Below are 26,039 nucleotides of genomic sequence, written 5' to 3' on the forward strand. Positions count from 1 at the left end.
CCCGATACCCTCCCCCCCTCCTCCTCCTCCCGATACCCTCCCCCCCTCCTCCTCCTCCCGATACCCTCCCCCCCTCCTCCTCCTCCCGATACCCTCCCCCCCCCTCCTCCTCCCGATACCCTCCCCCCCCCTCCTCCTCCTCCCGATACCCTCCCCCCCCCCCCTCCTCCTCCTCCCGATACCCTCCCCCCCCCCCTCCTCCTCCCGATACCCTCCTCCCTACTGCACGGGGTCAGCAGGAATGCTGGGACATCTGCCAATCACCACAAGATGGCCTCCGCTCCTCTGCTCAGGTTTCGCATCTTCAGTCCAGGTAAGAAGGGGAATGTAGTCGCTCGGCTTCTCTGCCATTTTATGGTGCCTGAAGAAATTAGGGGCTCATAGCGCAACAAACTCGACAAGTCATCCAGGGCAGGTGAGCGGGGTGGACGGCTTCACCCGCTGTTGAAACACTTTAACTGGCGCTGGATTAGACAGCGAGAGGCCAGGGGGCAGCGAACTGTCCTCAGCCTAAAGCCCCCGGACAGCGAGAGGCCAGGGGGCAGGGAACTGTCCTCAGCCTAAAGCCCCCGGACAGCGAGAGGCCAGGGGGCAGGGAACTGTCCTCAGCCTAAAGCCCCCGGACAGCGAGAGGCCAGGGGGCAGGGAACTGTCCTCAGCCTAAAGCCCCCGGACAGCGAGAGGCCAGGGGGCAGGGAACTGTCCTCAGCCTAAAGCCCCCGGACAGCGAGAGGCCAGGGGGCAGGGAACTGTCCTCAGCCTAAAGCACCCGATGGGTTCCTCATGGATCCATCTCTGTACATGCGCAGAGAATGCATCACATGCAGTTCCTTTCTTAATCGGATGTTGGGAGTTTCTGAAACATAAGAAGTATAAAATAAAAGGAACATTGCAATGTAATTTGACATTACATTTATCAAGAGGATTGTACTAAATTAATTAATGTACTGTGGCTGAAGCTGGCAATGTTATATTTATTGACCATTCCTCCCCGCCCTGAGAATTCTAACCCAGTTTGGATGAAGTAATCGTGGTTAGAATTGTGAATAACGCGTTACTTGCAGGTAACTGTCTTCCTCTGATCTCGCAACCTTTCCTTGGTGGTAGAGGTCACAGATTGAGAAGCACTTTCAAAGACCATAAGACATAGGAGCAAGAATTAGGCCATTCGGCCCATCGAGTCTACTCCACCATTGAATCATGGCTGATAAGTTTCTCAACCCCATTCTCCCGCCTTCTCCCGTAACCTTTGATCCCCATACCAATCAAGAACCTATCTATCTCAGTCTTAAATACACTCAATGATCTGGCCTGTACAGCCTTCTGTGGCTATGAATTCCATAGATTCACCACTCTCTGGCTAAAGAAGTTTCTCCTCATCTCTGTTCTAAAAGGTCTTCCCTTTACTCTGAGGCTGTGCCCTCGGGTCCAAGCTTGATGAGTTGTTGCAGTGCATTCTGTTAACAGCGCATATTGCAATCACAATACACTTATCTTGGAGGAGTTAATGAGTTCATTTGTTTGGTCCTGAATGGCTGAGTGTTGCAGATATACTGATGCAATTGAATTCCAATCATGCGGTCTGTGTTACTGCAACTTGCTAGCCTAAGTTTGCCCAGAAAGATCCTGCAATATGTTGACATTGGTTGTTTCATCATTGGAGGACTGGTGAAAGGAGCTGCAGACCAATCAGTTAACTTCTCATTTTTTTTGGAGGGGGAGTTATTGATGAAGTAGCTGATGATGGTTGGGCCCAAGGATCTTGTTCTGAGGAATTTTGCAACCATTTTGGGGCTGTGATGATTGACCTCTAACAAATACAACCATCTTCCTTTATGCCAGATATGATTCCTGCCATTGGATGGTTTTTACCTTGACCTCAGTTTTGTCTTGATGCCTAACTTGATATGTGATGATTTCATGCCAAAACAGTTGGTCTCATCTGGCATTCAGGACTTGTGTCCATGACTGAATCCGCACTCTGGTGAGGTTTGGAGCCGAGTGGTTCTTGTGGAAATTAAACTGAGATTTGGAAATTGTGCTTTAGGTGATTGGATGTCACTTGATGGCACTGAGTATTTTGCTAATGACTGGAAAGAGTCTGACAATGCGGTGATTGACTCAAATATATCTTTCTTTTTTTGTGGGCTGTACACAACCTAGACAATTTTCCACACTGCTGGGATGATATTTGTGTTAAAATTGTATAGGAATAGCTTGGCTCTAGCACTACAGCCAGGATATTGTTGAGGTTCATATCCTCTGTTGTGTGCAATGCATTCAGCTGCTCCTTAATGCCATAGCTTGACACTGGCATCTCCGATGTTGCGGAGCTTGGGAAGAGGCTGAATGGAGTGTGCTACTTGGCACTTTTGGCTGAAAATGCCTGTGAATGCGTTTCTTATGCGTGTGTTGAATCTATTTAAGATGGGGATTGCTCATTGTGGTAATCTGAGGTGCAATACACCTTTAAGACAATGTGATCAGATTGAGCAAGCGACTGTATTACCCAATTGCTGTGCAGGCTACATTGTTGATCAGTCGTTTAGAGTAGGGTCTGGTTGGAGAAGCACACATTGTGTTAGTGCTCTGTTACTTGTGTAAATAAACAGCATGTGCATAATCTTATATTGATCTCTGCGTCTGCAGTATATTGTTTGCCAACTCGCTCACAGGTAGATAGGCGTACAACCCTGTTCGTGAGCAAAGTGACCCCACAGAAGGAACATTACAACTGGTGACAAGGCAAAACTTGACCAGCTGATGACATCAAGGAAAGCCACGAAAAATCCACTGAAGTGAATCAGCCGTGCCTTGCAGGCCAATTGTAAGCACAGCCCTCACCATAGCCATTGAAATTATCTCCCTCCTGTATGCCACAGTTTGGCCATATTGAACCGTTTGATCAGACCACCGATGATTGGTCACATTATATTGAATGTCTCGTGTTCTTGTTGGTCAACGGGGGAGGAGAAGAGGCGGGCGATCCTCTTTTCGACACGTGGCAGTAAAACATACGGCCTAATTCAGAGTCTAATGTCACCAAATACCACGAGCTTTGATGAGTTGGTAAACCTTGTGAAAAGCCACTTTCACCCAAAATCCTTGGTAACAATGCAGCGTCTTAAATTTAATTTGAGGTGTTGTGCCTCTGGAGAGACAGTCACTTGCTAGGTAGCAACTGACAGAGCACTGTGAGTTCGGTACGTCGATTAACGACATGTTAAGAGACCGATTAGTATGTGGGATTAACAAAGACGCCGTTCACAATGTTGGCGCTCACAATGGAAAGTGCAGTCAGGGATTCAGAAGCAATCAAGGAGCACAAAATGGCATCATCCTTCGCATTGGGAGGGAAGCACTGGCGTGGAAACGGACTCTGCGGAAAGGCAGGAAGCACCCACTATTAACAGACCAGCAAAAAGCAATTGTTTAACAGAGAAAACCTACGTTAGTAATGGCAGAAATGGAACCAGACAGTTTGCAAACAAATGACAACTTAAAAGAATCAAGTGTTTCTACTGCCATCGTAATGGGCACATTATGTGATATTGTAAAGACAGATTGGGACAAATTTTAAACAAAAAGGTAAAAATCGTGAAATCCACATAATAGAGGAACCAGAAGAAACCGAGCCAGATATTTATCCACTACACAACTTAAAATTGGGTAAAACAGAGCCAATCTACATGACAGTGGAAATCAACAGAAAACTCATCTGATTGGAGGCGGATACGGGGGTAACCACGACAGTTGTAGGGGAATATATGCTTAAATATCTGAATAGAGAAGGCCACTCACTAAATCTGGAAAATTCAGATGCTAAATTAAAGACATACTGGCGAAGACATACGAGTAACAAGTATATGCAAGGTTCCAGTACATTATGAAAATCAGTCTATTAATCTACTCCTAATAGGAATAGCAGGCAGAGGACTGAGTCTCTTTAGAAGAACCTGGTTGAGAGATTAATCTTGAGAGACTACTGAGATCTCAGTCTGAAGCAGGAATTGTTACTGTTTGGAAAAAGAACTCAACAAAAGGAACTTTTAGAGGTGACGCTTCAGGACAGAGTTTGAGTTGAAGCCAGATGCCTCCAAAAAGAAAAAGAAAACCTGCTGAAGGACTTTCACATATTGCAAGAGTCCCTCAGACCCCAATTTGTACCATTAGAAGATATGAGGAAGAACATAAAGAATTCAGCATATTTCTGGCCGAGGTGAAGAATAAATTAGCATAGGAAACACAGCAATACTTAACCCTCCAGGAAATACCAACAAATATAAAAAAAGAATGGAAGAGCTGAAGAATCAGCCAAGTGGAAGCCAAGAAGTTTTAACAATAGAGACCCCTTAGTTTTCAAAGGAGCTGACAGTCGAAGAAATGCTGGAAGACTCAACCATCGAGTTCACTCAAGTTGAGCTCATACCTGAGCCTAGCCTGGCCAATTTGGAAATTGAAAAGAAGACCGAGATTAAAGTCAGCGCTGCTAAGAGGAAAACCCATCAAAAGAAGAAACATAGGAAGAAAAAGTGGAATTACTAACCAGGCCCTGAAATTTAAAAACATTTTTACACGACAGGAAGCTGATCATACCGAAGCTGATTTTAGCCTTGCCCAACATCCTGATTTTGAGAACCTTCCTGACAGTTGATCTTCATGTTGTTGAGCTGTGGGGGGGAATGCATGTGACTGGGCCCGAAAGAGGGTGCAAGCATTTCCATTGGAGTCTACACCACATGTGGAAGGAACTCCACTTGGTTTGGAAGTAGCTATAGGATCTGTTGAGCCTGAAAGAATCGAAGAGACAAGCTTACAGGTTCCTACCGGAGAGCCTACCGGACAGATGACTCCTGAGAAGGAGGCCTCAGATAAACCTTCCGAAATCGTAGAGCTACATTTGAAGAAGCCTCCAGGGAGACTGAATTTGTAAATTGTTTATTTATGTAAACAGTTGATATATTGTAAAGATTGTAAGTTGTACTTTTAAGTAAAGAGGGAGGAATGTGGTAATCTGAGGGGTAATACTCCTTTAAGAGAATGTGAGCAGATTGGCCACGTGACTATATTACCCAATGGCTGTGTAGGGTGGGCTACAATGTTAATCAATAGTTTAGAATAGACTCTGGTTGGAGAAGCACACATTGTGTTAGTGCTCCATTGCTTGTGTAACTCTTTCGAGTACAAATACGTTTCTATCTGTTCCTATTCAGATGAAGTTACATTGTTTCATAGTTTGCCAGTGTGAGATTTGAACTCTTGATCTTGGGGTTACAAGCCCAGTACCATAACCACTTGGCTATTTAGGCCAAGCTTCCGTTGCTTGTGTAAATAAACAGCGTGTGCTTCATCTTATATTGGTATCTGCGTCTGCAGGATATTGTTTGCCAACTCACCCACGGGTAGATAGGCGTGCAACCATGTTCATGAACAAAGTGACCCGACAGAAGGAACAGTACACTCATAGAACCTCCTCCATCTTTTAATTGCTGAATTGTTCACTCCTGTGTTCAACTGAACCTTGCAAAGCCACAGAGCTTTGTTCTGATCAATTAGTTGTGGGAGTGCTTGGTTGTCTTTCAAGACTACTGTTTTTGAGTGTTTAGCATGTAGTAGTCTGGTGGTGTAGCATCACTAGATTGGCAACCAGGTTTAAGGTGACACTTTCTGGCATACCCATCTAGGGATCACATTGAATCTGGGTTGGCATTCTGGCTTGATGGTAATATAAAAGTGAGAATATTGTTACAATTATGAGGTTTATCAGATTCTTATATTTTGGGACTGTGTCTTTAAGGTTGGGGGTAAATGAAAGGGTCCTGTGACCTATTCTGCAGTCTGCCTGACTGGAAGCCTGGGTGGTTTGGTTGTTATAGATCAAAGAAAGGCTTGGATTGTTTTACTGAGAAGAGGCAAGGTATTAGTTTTTGGAGGCAACCACTGCAGTCTCTGAGTATACCCTGTTCACCAAGCAACCATGTACTTGCTGAAGTACATTTCCAATTCCTCGATTTAAAAAAACAAAAATTTTTTTGCTATCTTGCTAACCTTCTCCAACTCTTCTAATATAACCTTAGCGACTAATTGATGACAGTAGGGCAGCACTTAATGTTACATGGCAGCCCCAAACTGTACTCACAATAATACCAGGATATTCATTTCAACTTTGGTTCCTTTTTCTGATCTTCCAGGAAGCAGCCAAGGAAATGCACCATAAATCATAGAGCAATGTGATAATTCCGAATTTGAGAGAATGTCCAATATGGGTGATGAAGAGATGCTGAAAGCATTTTCAGGCTTTTAGAAGACTGTTGACATGTGCGCCGATTGTGGTTGCGGAGCTGAGCAATGGTTGAATGGCGAGACAAGAGAATGATAGGTTCAAACCCTGAAATCTAGATTATTCCACTGAAGCATTGCTCCTACCCACACCCCCAACAACCACCATAAACCAACTCCTGTGAGCAACAGTCAGGAGAAACACCTCTACATACTTCCAACTCTGGTCTCATGTGCATTCCCCATTTCTTTTACCAACCATTGGTGGTCATGTCATCAGCTGTCTATGCTATGAAATTCCCTCCCTAAACCTCTCCTCCAATAAGACACTCTTTAAAACTTACCTCTTACATTAAACTTTTGAATGTTGTTGGAGCAGCATTCATCCGGACCAGTAGAGAGTATTTCTGGTGAATCACTGGTCACAGAGTTCCCAGCCACTGTATTTACATGGCTAGTCCTATTAAGTTTTTGGTCATTGGTGACTCTCAGAATAGTGATGATGGGGGAATTCGATGATGATAAAGCCAATAAATGCCAAAGATAGTTAGGTTCTCCCTTTTTGGAGATGGTTATTGCCTGGCTCTTGTGCAGTGTGAATGTTATTTGCCACTTATTGACCCAAGTCTAAAGGTCCGGATCTTGTTGCATGTGGGCATGGACTGCTTCATTATCTGTTAAGTTGCAAATGAAACTAAACACTGCAAACATTCCCGTTTCTGGCCTTATGATTGAGGGAAGATCATTGATGAACCAGGCATTGATGGTTGGGTTTAGGACACTGCCCTGAGGAACTCCTGCTGTGATATCCTGGGGCTGAGATGGTTGGCCTCCAACAACCACAACCGTCTTCCTTTGTGCTAGCTATTACTTCAGCCAGTAGAGTTTTTTTTCCTTGATTCCCATTGACTTTAATTTTACTAGGGTTCTTTAATGCCACACCTGGTAAAATGCTGCCTTACTGGCAAGTCCCACCTCACCTCTAGAATATTGTTCTTTTGTCCATGTTTGGACCAAGGCTGTAATGAAGCCTGGAACCGAGTGGCCTTGGCAAACTTGAACTGAACATCAGTGAGCAGGATATTGGTGCGTAAGTGATGCATGATAGCATGTTGACAACACCTTTTCTAACTTCGATGATTGAGTGCAGGCTGATGGGGTGGTAAATTAGTCTGATTGGATTTGTCCTGCTTTTTGTGGACAAGGACATACCTAGGCAATTTTCCACTTTGTCTGGTGGATGCCAGTGTTGTACCTGTATGGGAGCAACTAATGTTAATCTGTAATAATAATTAATAAGGTGCAGAAAATCCTCCCAATAGCTCAGTTGGTTTAAAAAAAACCATGTAACTGGGATGCTGAGATATGGAAATATAAGCAGAAATTGCTGGAAATACTCATGCAAGGCAGCACCTGTGAAGAGAAAAATAGAGTTAATGGGCTGGATTTTACAGGATATGCAGTCCAGACTGAAAGGTTGGGAGGAAGCCTGCCCAGCAGAACGATGATTGCCCAACTGTCATTATATGCCTAGTTGCCAATTGAGAGTGCTGATCTAGGACTTTTGGCAAAATTCAAAAAACCCTTTGAAATTACTTTCAATTGGCGAGTTAATTACCTCAATTACCTGTTTGAAGCGTTGAGGTGTACTCCTGACATGCTGGCCACCCCTTGGAAAATCCAAATCTGACATAAGGATATCTGACTTCCTTTCCAACATCCTCCTTCATAATAGTCCAGCTCCCCTCCACCTTCAGCCCCCTCCTCAAAGGCCCTGGAAAATTCCATCCCCTTGGGTGCAATTCCCAACCTCACTTTTTCTATAATAAAAACAGGAAATGCTCAGCAGGTCTGGCGGTATATAGAATGAAACAGAGTTAACGTTTCAGATTGATCTTTCATCAGAACTCATTTTTTCTGATCTTTGTGCAGTTTTTCATCTGTGTGCTTGCCTTCCTCGTGTAAAACTATATATTTGTTTCAAAACACATTCCTTTTCTCACTATTGTCTTTCATTTATTGTTTTTTTGTATGTCTGCTGCTTTTTAATTTCTGTGCACTTATCATGCTTGTATTTTCTTTTTCTCAGTAATTCTCTGTGACTTCAGTTCTCCATTCTCTTCAGATGTCTGTGCATTTCATACTGTTTTTCTATCCTTAGCCTCATGTTTCTTTCTCAGTAATTCTGCATTATTAATTGGTTATGTTTCCAGATTTTTGTGCATCTGACTTCAACATTGCTGAAAGCAACCTGTCTTATGAGGCCACAGCAAATATACTGGCACATGCTAACAGCACTGTGGGTGTACCTACACCACAAGGACTGCAGCATGCACCGCCACTTTCTCAGGGACATTAGGGGTGGGTAATAAATGCTTGCCTAGCCAGTGATGCCCACATTCCACAAACTAATAAATAAAAAAAGTGCACATTAAATCTTAGTATGGGGTGCTATTTCATCCACTTATTATGGAACTGTTTTACATAAAATTCAAATGTTACTTTTTTAAAAAAAGGCTTTTGAATCAAATAATTGGTATAATAATTATTAGGCTTTTATTTTGTGTTTTTTATAATAAATTAGTTTTTAAGCAAATTGTTTGAAAAGTTATTCTGCACTGTTACACTGATGTACAGAATCATCTTCATTTGATTCTTTCAAGTCTTACTGAAATAACAGCATTCAAAATGGTGTGTAACACTAAAGGTTGTAAACATTAATTCAGAGTAAAATTATTTCACCGAATTACATAGGAACACAGGAGCAGGAGTTGGCCATTCAGTCCTTAGAGCCTGTTCCACCAATCAATATGACCATGGCTGATCATCCACTTCAATGCTTTTTTCCCAAACTGTCCCCATATCCCTTTACGTCATTGGCATTTAGACATCTGTCAATCTCTACTTTAAACATACTCAATAACTAATCTTCCACAGCCTTCTGGGGTAGAGCATTCCAAAGATTCATAATCCTCTGAGTAAAAAAAAAAGTTTCTCCCCATCTCAGTCCTAAGTGACTTGCCCCTCATTTTGAATTTGTGCCCCCTGGCTCTAGACTCCTCAACCAGGGAAATGTCTTACCTGCACCTACTCTGTCTACCCTTTAAGTATTTTGTAGGTTTCAGTGAGATCACCTTTCATTCTTCGAAACTAGAGAATATAGGCCCAGTTTCCCCAATCTCTCTTTCATAGGACAGTCCCGCCATCCCAGGAACAAACCTGGTGAACCTTCATTGCACTCCCTCTTTGGCAATAATGTTCTTCCTAAGGCAGTGGTGGGCAACCTGTGGCCCGCAGGCTGCATGAGGCCCATCAGAGTTCTGAGTGCTGTCCGCGAGATATTTTGTTGACCATTACCCAATTGCACGGTTGCCAGATTCTGTTGGTTTCCATTCACATAGCTTTTATCCTATCGGTATTACTATAATGATATGTACACAGTGCAAGGGCACGTGAACTGATGATTGCACACAACATTGACTGTGAGAACCATGCATTTCCTCTACATCCGATCAAAGCACTGCTATGGTTCAATCAGCACGCCCCGCAAATTCCTATTCATGGAGCCATGTCCGACTTCAATCTTCCAGCCCACTGAGATGAAGGAGGGCCAGTCATGTGGCCCACTCATTAGCCTAGATTGCAGATCACTGTCCTAAGGTAAGGGGACTAAAACTGCACACAGTATTCCAGGTGCAGTATAACCAAAGTTCTATACAATTTAAGCAAGACTTCACTGTTCCTCTACTCAAATCCTCTTGCGATAAAGGCTAACATACTGTTAGCCTTCCTAATTGCTTGTTGCACCTTTATGTTAACCATCAGTGACTTAGTGATGAGGACACCCAGGTCCCTTTGTACATCTACACTTTCTAATCTCTTGCCTTTATTATCTTTTAAGAAATACTCTGCACATCTGTTCCTCCTACCAAAATGGATAACCTCACGTTTTTCCATTATATTCCATGTCCACTGTTCCTAACCACTCACTGGGAGGAATTTTATGGGCCCTTGATGGCAGGGGCGAGACCGTAAAATGTGGCGAGCCATTCAAAAGCCCATTGACTTTGACAGAACCGTAAAATTCTGCTGTCATAAAATTCCGCCCACTAAGTCTGTCCAAAACCTCTTGAAGCCACTTTGTATCTTCCTCGCTACACACCTTCCCATCTAACTTGAGAATGACTTGTTTATTCCTACTCTGTTTTCTGCCTGTAGCCAATTCTTAATCCATGCCAGTATATTATCTCCTACCCCATATGCTTTAGTTTTGCTAACCAACCTCCTGTCGTTATCAAAAGCCTTCTGAAAACCAAATGTACTATGTCCACCGACTCTTCTTTATCAATTCTGTTAGTAACATCCTCAAACTTCCAACAGGTTCATTAGACCTGATTTCCCATTCATAAATCCGTGTTGAAAATGCCCAATCAGATCATTATTATCCAAGTGTCCATTTATCATATCCTTTATAATAGATTCTAGTATGTTCCCTACTACTGATCTAAGGCTAACAGGCCTGTAGTCCCCAGTTTACTCTCTCCCTCCTTTCTTAAATAGTAGGCTGACATTTGCTACCTTCCAATCTTCAGGAACCATTCCAGAATTGATAGAATTTTGGAAGATGATCACCAAAGCATCACCTATCTCGGTAGCTATCTCTTTTAACACACTGGATTGTAGAATATCAGGTCCCGGGGACTCACCAAACTGCAGTCCCATTAATTTCTCCAATACGGCCTTCTTACTAAAACTAATCTCCTTCAATTCCTCATTCTCCCTAATCACTTGGATCTCTAATTCTTGGAGATTTCTTGTATCTTCCTCAGTGAAGACAGACACAAAATAATCATTTCGCTTCTCTGCCATTTCTCTATTCCCTATTATAAATTCTCCTGGCTCTGTCATGGACCCACATTTGTTTTTGCCAAATGTTTCCTTTTTATGTATCTATTGAAGCTTTTACAGTCCCTTTTTATGTTTTTTGCCAGTTTACATTCATGTTCTATTCTCCCTTTCTTTATCAGTTTCTTGGTCCTCCTTTGCTGTATTCTAAAATCTTCCCAATCCTCGGGTTTATTACTATTTCTTGCAACTTTATAGGTCTTCTCTTTTAATCTCATACGATCCTTAGCTTCCTTTGTTAGCAATGGTTGATTGACTTTTTTGGGTTTTTGTGCCTTGAAGGAACGTATAGTTTCTGTAAGCTATGGAATAATTTTTTAAAGATTATTCATTGCCCATGTACTGTCATACCTTTTAATGTATTCTCACAATCCACCTTAGTCAATTTTTCTCTCAAACTTCCATAATTTCCTTTGTTCAAATTTAACACCCTGGCTTCAGATTGAACTACCTCACTTTCAAACATATTATGGTCACTCATCCGTAAATTTCCATAAGTCTTTGAAGGTGGCAGGACAGGTGAACTAGGTGGTTAAGAAAGCATATGGAATGCTTTCCTTTATTGGGCGAGAATTGAATACAAAAGCAGGGATGTAATGATGGAACTGTATAAAATGCTAGTTAGGCCATAGCTGGATTTTGTGTATAGTTCTGGTCACCACATTACAGGAAGGACATAATTGCTCTGGGGAGAGTGCAGAGGAGATTTACAAGAATGTTTCCAGACCTTGAAAATGGCAGCTATGAGGAGATATTGGATAGGCTAGGGTTGTTTTCCTTGGAACAGAGGAGGCTCAGGGGTGACCGAATTGAGGTGTACAAAATTATGAGGGGCCTAGAAAGGGTAGACAGGAAGACTTGTTTCCCCTAGCTGAAGGGTCAGTTACCAGGGGGCATAGATTTAAGGTGGTTGGTAGAGGGATTAGAGAGGACGAGGAAAAACGTTTTCACCCAGAGGGTGGTGGGCGTCTGGAATTTACTGCGTAACTTGGTGGTTGAGACTGAACTGTTCAACTCATTTAAAAGGTATCTGGATCTGCAACCTGCAAGGCTACGGACCAGGTGCTGGAAAGTAGGTTTAAAATGAGCGGCTAGTTGCTTTTTTCTCTTTTTGGTCCGTGCACACGATGGGCTGAATGGCCTCTTTCTGCACTATGTAACTTTTCTCTGGTTCTAAATGTTCTTCTACAACAAGATTATGAATTAACCCTTTTTCATTACATGATACTAGATCTAAAATAGCCTGTTCTGTGGCTGGTTCCTCAACATACTACTCTAGAGAGCCATCCCTAACACGCTCCAGAAACTCATCCTCCACAGCATTAGTGTTCATTAGGTTTACCCAGTCAATATGCAGATTGAAGTCACCCATGATTACTGTATTAACCATGCTACATGCTTCTCTAATCTCCTGATTAATTCCATGCCCCACACTACCACTACTCTTTTTATTCATTCACGGGATGTGGGCTTCACTGGCTGGGCCAGCATTTATTGCCCATCCCTAGTTGCCCTTGAGAAGGTGGTGATGAGCTGCCTTCTTGAACTGCTGCAGTCCTTGTGGTGTAGGTAACCCACAGTGTTGTTAGGAATGGAGTTCCAGGATTTTGACCCAGCGACAGTGAAGGAATGGCGATATATTTCCAAGTCAGGATGGTGAGTGACTTGGAGGGGAACTTCCAGGTGGTGGCATTCCCATCTATCTGCTGCCCTTGTCCTTCTAGGTGGTAGTGGTTGTTGGTTTAGAAGGTGCTGTTGAAGGAGCCTTGGTAAATTCCTGCAGTGCATCTTGAAGATGGCACACACTGCTGCTATTGTGCGTCTGTGGTGGAGGGAGTGAATATTTGTCGATGTGGTGCCAATCAAGTGGACTGCTTTGTCCTGGACAGTGTCCAGTTTCTTGAGTGTTGTTTGAGCTGCACTCATCCAGGCAAGTGAAGAACGTTCCATCACATTCCTGACTTGTGCTTTATAGCTGGTGGACAGGCTTTGGGGAGTCAGGAGGTGAGTTACTCATTGCACAATTCCTAGCCTCTGACCTGCTCTTGTAGCCACAGTATTTATATGGCTAGTCCAGTTCAGTTTCTGCTCAATGATAACTCCCAAGATGTTGATAGTGGGGGATTCAGTGATGGTAATGCCATTGACCATCGAGGGGCAATGGTTGGATTCTCTCTTGTTGGAGATGGTCATTGCCTGATAATTGTGTGGCACGAATGTTACTTGCCACTTGTGAGCCCAAGCCTGGATATTGTCCAGGTCTTGCTGCATTTGGATATGGATTGCTTCAGTATCTGAGAAGTCACGAATGGTGCTGAATATTGTGCAATCATCAGCAAACGTCCCCACTTCTCACCCTATGATGGAAAGAAGGTCATTGATGAAGCAGCTGAAGATGGTTGGGACTAGGACACTACCCTGAGGAACTCCTGCAGTGATGTCTTGGAACTGAGATGACTGATCTCCAACAACCACAACCATCTTGCTTTGTGCTAGGTATGACTCCAGCTAGTGGAGCATTTTCCCCCTGATTCCCGTTGACTCCAGTTTTTCTAGGGCTCCTTGATGCCACACTCGGTCAAAGGCAGTCACTCTCACCTCACGTTGGGGGTTTGGCTCTTTTGTCCATGTTTAGACCAAGGCTGTAATGAGGACAGGAACTGAGTGGCCCTGGCAGAACCCAAACTGGGCGTCAGTGAGCAGGTTATTGCTAATCAAGTGCCACTTGATTGCACTGTTGAGGACCCCTTCCATTATTTTACTGATAATGGAGAGTAGACTGATGGGGTGGTAATTGGCCAGGTTGGATTTGTCCTGCTATTTGTGTACAGGACATACCTGAGCAATTTTCCACATAGCCAGGTAGATGCCAGTGTTGTAGCTGCACTGGAACAGCTTGGCTAGGGGTGTGGCAAGTTCTGGAGCACAAGTCTTCAGTACTATTGCCGGAATATTGTCAGGGCCCATAGCCTTTGCAGTATCCAGTGCCTCCAGCCGTTTCTTGATATTACGTGGTGTGAATTAAATTGGCTGAAGACTGGCATCTGTGATCTTGGGCACCTGTAGAGGAGGCCGAGGTGGATCATCCATTCGGCACTTCTGGCTGAAGATTGTAGCAAATGCTTCACCCTTATCTTTTGCACTGTTGTGCTGAGCTCTTCCATCATTGAGGATGGGGATATTTTTGGAGCCGCCTCCTCCAGTGAGTTGTTTAATTGTCCACCATTTGTGACTGGATGTGGCAGGACTGCAGAATTTAGATTTGATCCATTGGTTGTGGGATCGCTTAGCTCTGTCTATCACTTGCTACTTATGTTGTTTGGCATCAAGTGGTCCTGTGTTACAGCTTCACCAGGTTGACACCTCATTTTTAGATATGTCTGGTGCTGCTTCTGGCATGCTCTCCTGCACTCTTCGTTGAACCAGGGTTGATTCCCTGGCTTGATGGTAACGGTGGAGTGGGGGATATGCCAGGCCATGAGGTTACAGATTGTGTTCGAGTACAATCCTGCTGCCGCTGATGGCCCATAGCGCCTCATGGATACCCAGTCTTGAGTTGCTAGATCTGTTCAAAATCTGTTCCATTTAGCACATGTGGTAGTGCCACACAACACGATGGAGGGTATCCTCAATGTGAAGGTGGGACTTTGTCTCCACAATGACTGACTGTGTGGTGGTTACTCCCACCAATACTGTCATGGACAGATGCATCTGCGGCAGGCTGGTTGGCGAGGATGAGGTCAAGCATGTTTTTTCTTCTTGTTGGTTCCCTCACCACCTGTCGCAGACCTGGTCTAGCAGCTATGTCATTTAGGACTCTGCCAGCTCAGTCAGTAGTGATGCTACTGAGCCACTCTTGGTGGTGGATGTTGAAGTCTCTCACCCAGAGTACATTCTGTGCCCTTGCCACCCTCAGTGCTTCCTCCAAGCGACGTTCAACATGGAGGAGCACTGATTCATCAGCTGAGGGGGTGCAGTAAGTGTTAATCAGCAGGAGGTTTCTTTGCCCATGTTTGATCTGATGCCATGAGACTTCATGGGGTCTGGAGTCGATGCTGAGGACTCCCAGGGCAACTCCCTCCCGACTGTATACCACTGTGTCGCCACCTCTGCTGGGTCTGTCCTGCCGGTGGGACAGGACACATCCAGGGATGGTGATGGTGGAGTCTGGGACATTATACGTAAGGTATGATTCCGTGAGGATGACTATGTCAGTCTATTGCTTGATGAGTCTGTGAGACAGCTCTCCCAGTTTTGGCACTAGCCCCCAGATGTTATTAAGGAGGACTTTGCAGGATCGACAGAGCTGAGATTGCTGTTGTCATTTCCGGTGCCTAGGTCGGTGGCCTATAAACAACTCCTACCAATATTTGCTGACCATTGCTGTTTCTTTGCTCCACTTAGACAGATTAACTGTTTTGTTCTTCCGATCTGAGATTCTCCCTTATTAATGTACTGATCCCATCCCTTGTTATCAGTGCAACATCACCTCATTTTCCTTTTTGCCTGTCCTTCTTATATGCCAAATATCCTTGAATATTCTCTTTCCAGTCTTGGTCACCCTGCATCCATGTTTCCGTAATGGCAATTAGATCATACCCATTTACCTCTATTTGTCTACTTTGTTGTGAATGCTGTGTGCTTTCAGGTATAGTGCCCTTAACTTTGTCTTTTTGACATTTTGCATTCTAAGCTTAGTTGATGCTTGTCTTCATTTCGCCTACTTTCTAATTTTGCTTGCCAGTTTTCTACTTCCCATTACCAGCTTTATTTCCTTCCAATTTGAGCTACGCCTCACATTCCCATTCCCCTGACAAGCTAGTTTAAACCCTCCCCAACAGCACTAGCAAATCTCGCTGCGAGGATATTAGTCCCTGTCCTGTTAAGATCACAGAATCACAGAATTGTTATGGTGCAAAAGGATGCCATTTGGCCAATCGTATCTACACCGGCTCTCTGAATGAGCATTATGACTCAGTGCCATTCTGCTGCCTTTCCCCGTAACTCTGCACATTGTTTCTGTTTCAATAATCATCTAATGCCCTCTTAAATGTCTCACTTGAACCTGCCTCCGCCGCAGTGCATTCCAGATCTAAACCACTCACTGTCGGAAAAAGTTTTTCTCACATTGCATTTGCTTCTTTTGCAAATCACATTAAATCTGCGTCCTCTCAATTGGGGACAGTTTCTCGCCTTCTCTGCCCTCTCATGATTTTGAACACCTCTATCAAAGCTCCTCTTAGCCTTCTCCTAGCCAAGAAGAACAGTCCTAACTTCTCCAATCTATCTTCATAACTGAAGTTTCTCATCCCTGGAATCATTTTTGTAAACCTCATCTGCACATTCTCCAATGTGTTCATATCCTTCCTAAATGGTGGCGCCCAGAAGTGCACACACTACTGCAGCTGAGGTCTTTTTTAAATAATTATTCATTTATTGCCAATCCCTAATTTTAAGGGCCAACTACATCGCTGTGGGTCTGGAGTCACATGTAGACCAGACCAGGTAAGGACGGCAGATTTTCTTCTCTAAAGGGCATTAGTTTTTACAACAATCGACATTGATTTCATGGTCATTATTAGACTTTTAATTCCAATATTGAATTCAAATTCCGCCATCTGCCATGGTGGCATTCAAACCCAAGTCCCCAGAGCATATTACCCTGGGCCTCCTCTGGATTACTAGTCTGGCGACAATATCACTATGCCATCCCCTAACTAGTCTAACTAGTGTCCTATACAAGTTCAGCATGACCTCCTTGTTCTTGTATTCTATGCCCCTATTAAGAAAGCCTAGGATTCTGTATGCTTTATTAACTGCTCTCACTTGTCCTGCCACCTTTAATGAGTTATGCACACACACACACACTCGAATCCCTCTTTCTGCACCACCTTTAGAATTGTACCTCTTATTTTATATTGTCTCTCCATGTACTTCCTACCAAAATTAATCACCTCACACTTCTCTGCATTGAACTTCATCTGCAACCTATCTGCCCATTCCATCAACTTGCCCTTTTGAGGGGTATGTCCTTTTGAAGTTCAAACTGTCCTCCTCACAGTTTACAATGCTTCCAAGTTTTGTATCATCTGCAAACTTTGAAATTGCCCCCTGCATACCAAGGTCTAGATCATTAATACATATCAAGAAAAGCAAGGATCCTGGGAAACTCCACTACAAACCTTCCCCCAGCCCAAAACGTATCCATTAACCATTACTTGCTGTTCCCTATCACACAGCCAATTTTGTGTCCACATTGCTGTAACTTTGCCATGGGCTATAACCTTTCTCTCAAGTCAGTTGTGCAGCACTGTATCGAATGCCTTTTGGAAGTCCATGTTCACCACATCAGCAACATTACTCTCATCGATCTTCTCTGTTACCTCTTCAAAAAAAACTCCAGCAAGTTATTTAAACATGATTTTCTCTTAAGAAATCCATGCTGACTCTTCCTAATCAACCTACGTTTTTCCATGTGACTATTAATTCTGTCCCGAATAATTGTTTCTAGAAGCTTCCCCAACACCGAAGTTAAACTGATTGGTCTATAATTGCTGAGCTTATCCTTCCAACCTTTTTTGAAAAAGGACATAATGTTTGCAATCCTCCAGTCCTCTGGCACCTCCCCTGAGACTCGGGAAGACTGAAAGATTATGGCCGATGCCCCTGCAATTGCCACTCTCACTTTCTTCAATATCCTTGGATGCATCTCATCTGGTCCAAGGGCCTTGTCAGCTTTAAGTACTGACTGTTTATCCAATAACTCCTCCTTATCAATTTTGAACTCTTCTCTGACAGAGTTTCCTCCTCTGTCATCATAGCCTGGGTAGCATCTGCTTTCTTGGTAGAGACAGATGCAAAGTATTCATTTAACACCTCAGCTATGCCCCCTGCCTCCATATATAAATGCCCTTTTTGGTCCCTAATCGGTACTACTACTCCTTTTACCACCCGTTTGCTATTTATGTGCCTATAGAAGACTTTTGGATTCCCCTTTATGTCGGCTGCCTGTCTTTTCTCATATTTGCTTCTCTTATTTGCTTCTTCACTTCTCCTCTGATCCTTCTGTATTCAGCTTGGTTCTCAATCACATTTTCTACCTGACACCTGTCATAAGCTCACTTTTTCTTCTTTATTTTAATTTCTATTTCCTTTTTCATCCAGGGAGCTCTGGATTTGTTTGCCCTACCTTTCCCTTTTGAGGGAATATACCTTGACTGTGCCCGAACCATTTCTTCTTTGAAGGTAGCTCATTGTTTAGCTACAATTTTTGCCGCCAACCTTTGTTGGTCTATCCGGCTCAGCTTCGTTCTTGCCGCATTGAAGTCTTCTGTCCCCCAGTCAATTATTCTTACTCTGGGTTGCCCATTGTCCTTTTCTACCATCATCTTAAACTTTATGATACAATGACCACTCTCTCCTAAATATTTCCCCATTAATACTTGATCTATTTGGCCCACTTCATTTCCAAGAATCAGGTCTAGCAGTGTCACCTTTCTTGTTGGACTGGACATGCACTGCTGTAGAAAATTCTCCTGAACACACTGTAGGAACTCTTGCTCCTCTCTGTCCTTTACACTATTACCATTCCAAACTATATTCAGGTAATTTAAGTTCCCCATTATAGCTACTCTATGTTTGCACCCCTCTGTAATTTCTCTGCAGATTTGTTCCTCTACATCCCTCCCACTAGTTGGTGACTTATAGACCACACCGAGCAATGTAGTTGCACCCTTTTTGTTCTTTAGCTCTAGCCAAATTGATTCTGTCCTTGAACCCTCCAGGACATCCTCTTTCTCCATCACTGGAATGCTCTCCTCAATCAATACTGCCACTTCTCCTTCTTTTCTTCCTGCCCTATCTTTCCAGAATACCTTGTACCGAGGAATATTTAACATCCAGTCCTGCCCTTCCTTAAGCCAGGTCTCTGCTATCGCTACAACATCATAATTCCACATGGCAATCTGCACCTGTAACTCACCAATCTTATTTCCTGTACTCCATGCATTCACATACATGCAATATAACCTGATTTAGACTTCAATACTTTCTCCCTTACTCTGACTTTGCCTATTAACTTACTATTCTTTATTCTAGTGCTTTGTGTCTCTCCATGTGCAACTTGTTATTACTGTCTAATATTCTCTCCTGGCGCCTGCACCCCTGTGAGTTAGTTTAAAGCCCCCCAACAGTACTCACAAAATGCCCCGCAAGGGCCTCAGTTCTGACCCTTGTTCAGAGCCACAAACTTGGCTGTAACTGCACTCCTCTGAGGAACCAATGCCCGGTATCCATAATGGAAAATCAATTAGTGAGTGGGATCCCAGGGGACTCCTACACTACCTGCCTGGTTCCCATGTACTGTCTGGTGGGCACCCATTTCCTTTCTGTCTCCATGCTCCTAACCTGCAATGTGACCACGTCTCAAAAGTGCTATCCACATAGCTCTCAGCCTCGTGGATGCACCATAGTGACTTCAGCCGCCGCTTGAGCTCCGAAACCTGGAGCTCAGGTTTCTGCAGCTGGCAGCAGTACCTGCACCTATGGATCTCTAGGCAACCAGTATTGTCCATATCTTCCCACACATTACAGGACATGCATTTCATTCGACCAAGCTGCCCTGCCATGTCTTAATTTTACTTCCCTTATGTTAACTTTATTTTACTTCGGTTTATTTATATTACTTTATGTTACTGGCCCTGACTTCCCCTTATTCCTAGTGTTTCTTACTCAAATCCAAGTAGCTACTTCTTTAAAAATAATACATTTTTCTACTTTACAGCTATTTAAAGACACTCCCTAACAGCAGTTTCTTACCAACGAATGAACTTACAGTTTTCCTGTGATACCCCTGTTCAATTTTTTTTCAAACTCCACTCCGAAGGTGAGGTTTACACTCAAGTCTGTTTCTGCTCAGCTGCTCCTGTTCCCAACTTAGAATAATACCTAGGTATACCACACCTCTTTCCCCCGTGCACCAAATTCCCAGGTGAGCATAATTGCTACTCACTCGGTCTCCTTCTCACTCCGACATATTCGCCTGCCTCCTTACACGCCCCTTACTTAAGATGTAATCCGTTCATCTTGTACAGGTCCCACCTTCCCCAGAACAATCCCAATGCCTCGGAAATCTGATGCCCTCTCTCCTACGCCAATTCTCTAGCCACGTGTTAAATTGATCAATCCTCCTATTCCTGTGCTGACTAGCTCATGGCACTGGGAGTAATCTTGAGATTACTGCTGTTGAGGTCTGTTTTTTAATTTCCTTCCTAACTCCCTAAAATCTGCTTTCAGGACATCATCCCTCTTCCTATCTATGTCATTGGTACAATGTGGACTTCTGGCTGTTCACACCCCCCCAACTGAAGGATGTCCTGCAGTCGCTCCATGACATCCTTGACCCTGGATCCAGGGAGGCAATACATCATCTTGGATTCACATTTACTGCCGGAGAAACACCTGTCTGATCCCCGACAATGGAATCTCCTATCACTGTTGCACTTCCACTCTTTTTCCTCCTCCTGTGCAGCTGAGCCACTTGTGGCGCCACAGATTTGGCTCTGGCTGCATTCCCCTGAGGAACCATTGACCTCACCAGTACCCAAAATAGAAAACCAATTAGCAAGCACAATAGACTCAGGGGACTCATACACAACCTGTCTGGTTCTCTTAGACTGCCTGGTGGTCACCCATTCCCCCTCTACCTGTATGCTTCTAACTTGTGGTATGACCACCTCACTAAATATGCTATCCATGTAGTTCTCTGCCTTGCGGATGCACAACAGTGACTCCAGCTGCTGCTCGACTTCCAAAACCCAGAGCTCAAGCTTCTGCAGCCAGTGACGTTTCCTGCAGATGTGTTTGCCTTGGATATATGGTGTCATAGAGTCATAGAAGTCTACAGCACAGAAAAAGGCCCTTCAGTTCATCGAGTCTGTGCAGGTCAAACAAGTACATAACTATTCTAATCCCATTTTCCAGCACTAGGCTCATAGCCTTGTATGCCATGGCATCGCAAGTGCACATCCAAATGCTTCTTAAATGTTATGAGGGTTTCTGCCTCTACAACCCTTTCAAGCAGTGAGTTCCAGATTCTCACCACCCTCTGGGTGAAAAAATGCTTCCTCACATCCCCTCTAAACTTCTTGTCCCTTACCTTAAATCTATGTCCCCTGGTTATTGATCCTCCACCAAGGGAAAAGTTCCTTTCTGTCTACCCTATTTATGCCTCTCATAATTTTATAGACCTCAATCATATCCCCGCTCAATCTCCTTTGCTCCGGGGAAAATAACCCTAGTCTATCCAATCTCTCCTCATAACTAAAACTCTCCAGCCCAGGTAACATCCTGGTAAATCTCCTCTGCACTCTCTCTAGTGCAATCACATCCTTCTGATAATGTGGATTCCAAAACCGCAAGCAATATTCTAGCTGTGGCCTAACCAGCGTTTTATACAGTTCCAGCGTAACCTCCCTGCTCTTATATTCTGTGCCTCGGCTAATAAAGGCAAGTATCCCATATGCCTTCTTAACCAAAAGATAAAAGCAAAATACTGCGGATGCTGGAAATCTAGAACAAAAACAAAAATACCTGGAAAAACTCAGCAGGTCAGACTGGTGGACATGTACACCAAGGTCCCTCTGAACCTCGGTACTTCCCAGGGCCCTACCATTCATCGTGTATTCCCGTGCCTTATTTGTCCTGCCCAAGTGCATCACCTCACACTTATCCGGATTAAATTCCATTTGCCATTGATCAGTCCATCTGACCAGCCCATCTATATCCTCCTGTAATCTAAAGCTATCCTCCTCAATATTTACCACCCCACTAATTTTTGTGTCATCTGCGAACTTACTGATCAACTCTCCTATATTCAAGTCTAAATCGTTTATATATACCACAAACAGCAAGAGACCCAACACCGATCCCTGTGGAACCCCACTGGACACAGGCATCGAGTCACAAAAACACCCCTTGACCATCACCCTCTGCTTCCTGCCACTGAGCCAATTCTGGATCCAATTTGCCAAATTGCCTTGGATCCCATGGGCTCTTAGCTTCGTTATCAATCTCCCATGCGGGACCTTATCAAAAGCCTTGCTGAAGTCCAAGTAGACTACGTCAAATGCATTGCCCTCATCTACACACCTGGTCACCTCTTCAAAAAATTTAATCAAATTGGTCAGACATGACCTCCCCTTAACAAAACCTGCTAACTGTCCTTGATTAATCAATGCCTCTCCAAGTGTAGATTAATTCTGTCCCTCAGAATTGCTTCCAATAGTTTCCCCACCACTGAGGTTAGACTGACTGGCTTGTAGTTCCCTGGTTTATCCCTTCCTCCCTTCTTGAATAACAGTACCACATTGGCTGTCCTCCAGTCCTCTGGCACCTCTCCTATGGCCAGAGAGGTATTGAAAATTATTGCCAGTGCCCCTGCTATCTCCTCCCTTGCCTCACACAACAGCCTGGGATACATTTCATCCAGGCCTGGAGATTTATCTACTTTTAAGCCTGGCAGACTACTTAGAACCACCTCCCTTTCAATGCTAATTTCTTTAATTATATCAGAGTCCTTCTGCCTGATTTCCATATCCTCATTGTCCCTCTCACTTGTATCCATGACTTCCCACATACCGCAGGATATACATTCCACTTGGCTGGGCTGACCTGCCATGCTGTAACCTGGTTCCTACCACTCCAAGGTACTGAGCATTAAGTTTGAAACAGTTATGTCACTGTGCCAAAATTTATGGAGCTTAATTCTGTGATGTCTCTTTATTTTCATTATCAAAATCAATACCCTATGGTACATGATGTGATACTTTTGTAGTACTGTTTCATTAAGCAACAGTTCTGTTTTTCTTAAGAGTGTGTAGATTGCAATATAGAAAGTGGCAAAATCAAAGTGTTGCACATCTCTGTTCCTAATACTATGGCCTTTGGGTGACCCTTTTATAAACTTTTATTAAAGCAGCCTGAAAAACAAGTTTAAGAAATGATGTAGATTTGGGTTTCAGATTTTCGTTGATAGTGATTCCTAATAGGAACATGAAGAATATATCATCAAGCCATTCAATTAGATCATGGCTGATATGCATCTCAGCTTTGTATCTGCCTTGGTTCTATATCGCTTAACACAATTTCCTAACAAAAATCTATCAGCTCATTGCCAATTGATTAAACCTCAAAATATTTTTGGAGGAGATAGTACCAGATTTCCACTACCCTTTCTATGAAGGAGTGCTTCCTGACATGACCCCTGAATGGCCTAGCTCTAATTTTAAGGGTATGACCCCTGTTCTGTCTCTCCCACCAGAGGAAATAGTTTCTCTTTTTCTACCTTATCAAATAATTTAATCATCTCAAACACCTCACTTAGATCGCCTTTTAATGTTCTATACTCGAGGAAATACAAGCCTTTGTATCGTTCCCATCATAGCTTGGATTGTCAGTGGGAGAAAGGACTGAATGGTGTTTTAAGTGCTATCCAACTGGGGGAAAGGAAAATCACCTTGAGTAGATCTGTCTATTTTTTACGTATTTGTCTTATGTTATTGGCAGATGCTTGGAAACAAATTACAAGCTGAGCCTTCTAGTTGGGAAATATGACATGCTTTGAGGAGAGGGATAAAATGCAAGGATATTTTAAAATTCTTAGCAGATTTGTGTTCTTCTCCTCCCCTGATACATGCAGTTTTCTTGGGTTTTTTCTTGTTTCTCTAATCAACTTGGAGGACAAATGAAATAGAGAGACTACTTTACAGCTATGACATCAGCACTGCTATAGAATTGGCTGAGATACCCATCCAAAGATAGATTTGGCAAGTTGCCAGTGCCATCACTAGTGACCAGTTTGATATTATTTACTCTACATGTGGTAAGCAGGAGTTTTAGCTTTTCAAAGCCTAAACATGTGACCAGAGACATTCAAAGTGAGTAGCTTTTTTCTTTCCTACAAGGGAACAGGTAGCAATTATTGCATAGCCACATGGATTGCACATTTCTCTGTAAAAATGAATTAAGTTAACACTGGCCTCGGGAACAAAGTAGAAGCCTTGAAGATTACTGAGAAGCGTTTACCTTGGTCCAGGATGCAATATGATACAATATCACATATAACTGCAGGAGTATACTTTTGTATCTGATGCTTGATTTTCAGAAAATATATTTTGTATATCTTGCATTTATAAGGGAAGAATCAACAATGTTAAATTGTATATGAAGATGCATAAGATCTTTGTTTATCAGCACTGATCCTAAAGCAACAATTTAGATAGAAATGATGATTAATAAACGTTTATTTTAAACACTTAGCTAGTCATGGATGTGGAAAGATGCAGCTGAGTAAGATTCTCCTCAACAATGTGCTCTTGCTTGTGCAGAACGTTTTTAATTATTTTATTGTAATGTATTTTACATCACTGCACCATTGGGCTTCCACAATGTTTTAATGTTCATTTTTAAGTTTTAGGTTACACCTTCCTGGCATATTCTATGGCCACTACTGTTACCTAATGGCGCCTGCATTTCAACAAAATTAGACGAGCAGACTGCCTAGACCTTGTCCTGCCTGAACTCTAGTAACTGATTGAAATGATTCCTATGTTCAAGAATAGCAGTCCTTTAGTAACAGGATTCCCAGGGGAGTTGAAAGAGAGCTATGTTCAGGTTTTTGGTCTTTGGCTTATTACGTTCCATGCTATACTACTTCTATTTCGCATTATGCCCATGGGCTAGTGTATAAATGGAAGGATAACATCATCAGTGTAACCTTTTGGCTTCATAGAAATTGAGGTTAGAGGTATCATCGATTTTAAGAAAAAGTGAATTGGTTAGTTTAAAAATTGGATGCTTGCAAACAGCCAGCTTTGTTGTTTTATCATTTGTACCTTGCTAAAAATAATTGACAGGCATGAGCAGTCAAGTGAAAATGCTTTTGTTTATGACATAATTAAAAGATTATCTAGATATTCTATGATGACTGTGACTATAAAAAAAGATTTAGTGTAAAGAGAAGATATTATTGATAGTTAATGGATGACTGTTTTCATGGACACTTAATTACAACGGAAATATTTAAACTGTGAACAATGTAAAATCTATAATAGAGAGTATACTTTTGTCAGAGCAGTTCAACTATGTTTAACACATTTTGATCCCTTTATATAAAATCAGAGTCTGTATCACATGTATTTGCAGTGAATTATTTTTGCAGTAATCAGTTACCTCTTTATTTCTTTTCTAGATATTTTCTTAAGTGTTAGGAAACTGAATTTTGTAGTGCAGTTATATAGACCAAGGAAATAATAATGTTTGCAGTGGAGATTAAAATTCCAAGCTACATGTAAGGGAACTTGTATTCTCTCTGGACTTATGTTTATTGTTTTCCCAAAAATACTCCCATGCTTTGTAGAAGAAAATAATTAACCCAGGAGAGTTTTAATGGACTTTTATCTTAAGAAAATTAAAGCTCCTTACTAATATGGATACTCTTAAGATGTGTCTTCTTTGCTGTCTGACTGCTGCAATGATTTTGTCAATGTTAAGCATCCCCTTGCATCTAGAGTTCATGTTGGCCACAAAACTGTTTTTGTGCAGCAGAGCCTTGGAAACCAATCGGGGTAGATTTCCTAGCTCTTAGCATGGTTACCTGGAGTCCTATGGCTCTTGAACCAGTTTGAACTTGCATCTCCCACTGTTGACTATGGAGTCATGAATGGTGGCCTTACAGATTGGCCTGGGGGTGGAGGTGGGGAGCAGGGTAGGAAGTGGCAGTGATGGCAGTGAGAGAGGGGGACCCATGCACATGATTTAATGCTGGTAAGAACATTGATATTTGAAGAAATTATTAA

At 42.9% G+C, this 26,039-nt stretch overlaps 1 protein-coding gene across 2 annotated transcripts in view; it reads left to right on the forward strand.

The window, feature by feature from the left end:
• Positions 1-241: 241 nt before the first annotated feature.
• The window catches only part of metap1d (methionyl aminopeptidase type 1D (mitochondrial)), a 180,581-nt gene continuing 154,783 nt past the window's right edge, over positions 242-26,039 (forward strand). For both annotated transcript variants that reach the window (XM_041200717.1, XM_041200718.1), the window contains exon 1: positions 242-313. In XM_041200717.1, coding sequence (XP_041056651.1) covers positions 271-313 — 43 coding nt within the window. In that variant the 5' untranslated portion in view covers positions 242-270. The remainder of the gene's footprint in view (positions 314-26,039) is intronic.

Source organism: Carcharodon carcharias, chromosome 12 (assembly GCF_017639515.1).
Source record: "Carcharodon carcharias isolate sCarCar2 chromosome 12, sCarCar2.pri, whole genome shotgun sequence".
Taxonomy (NCBI): domain Eukaryota; kingdom Metazoa; phylum Chordata; class Chondrichthyes; order Lamniformes; family Lamnidae; genus Carcharodon; species Carcharodon carcharias.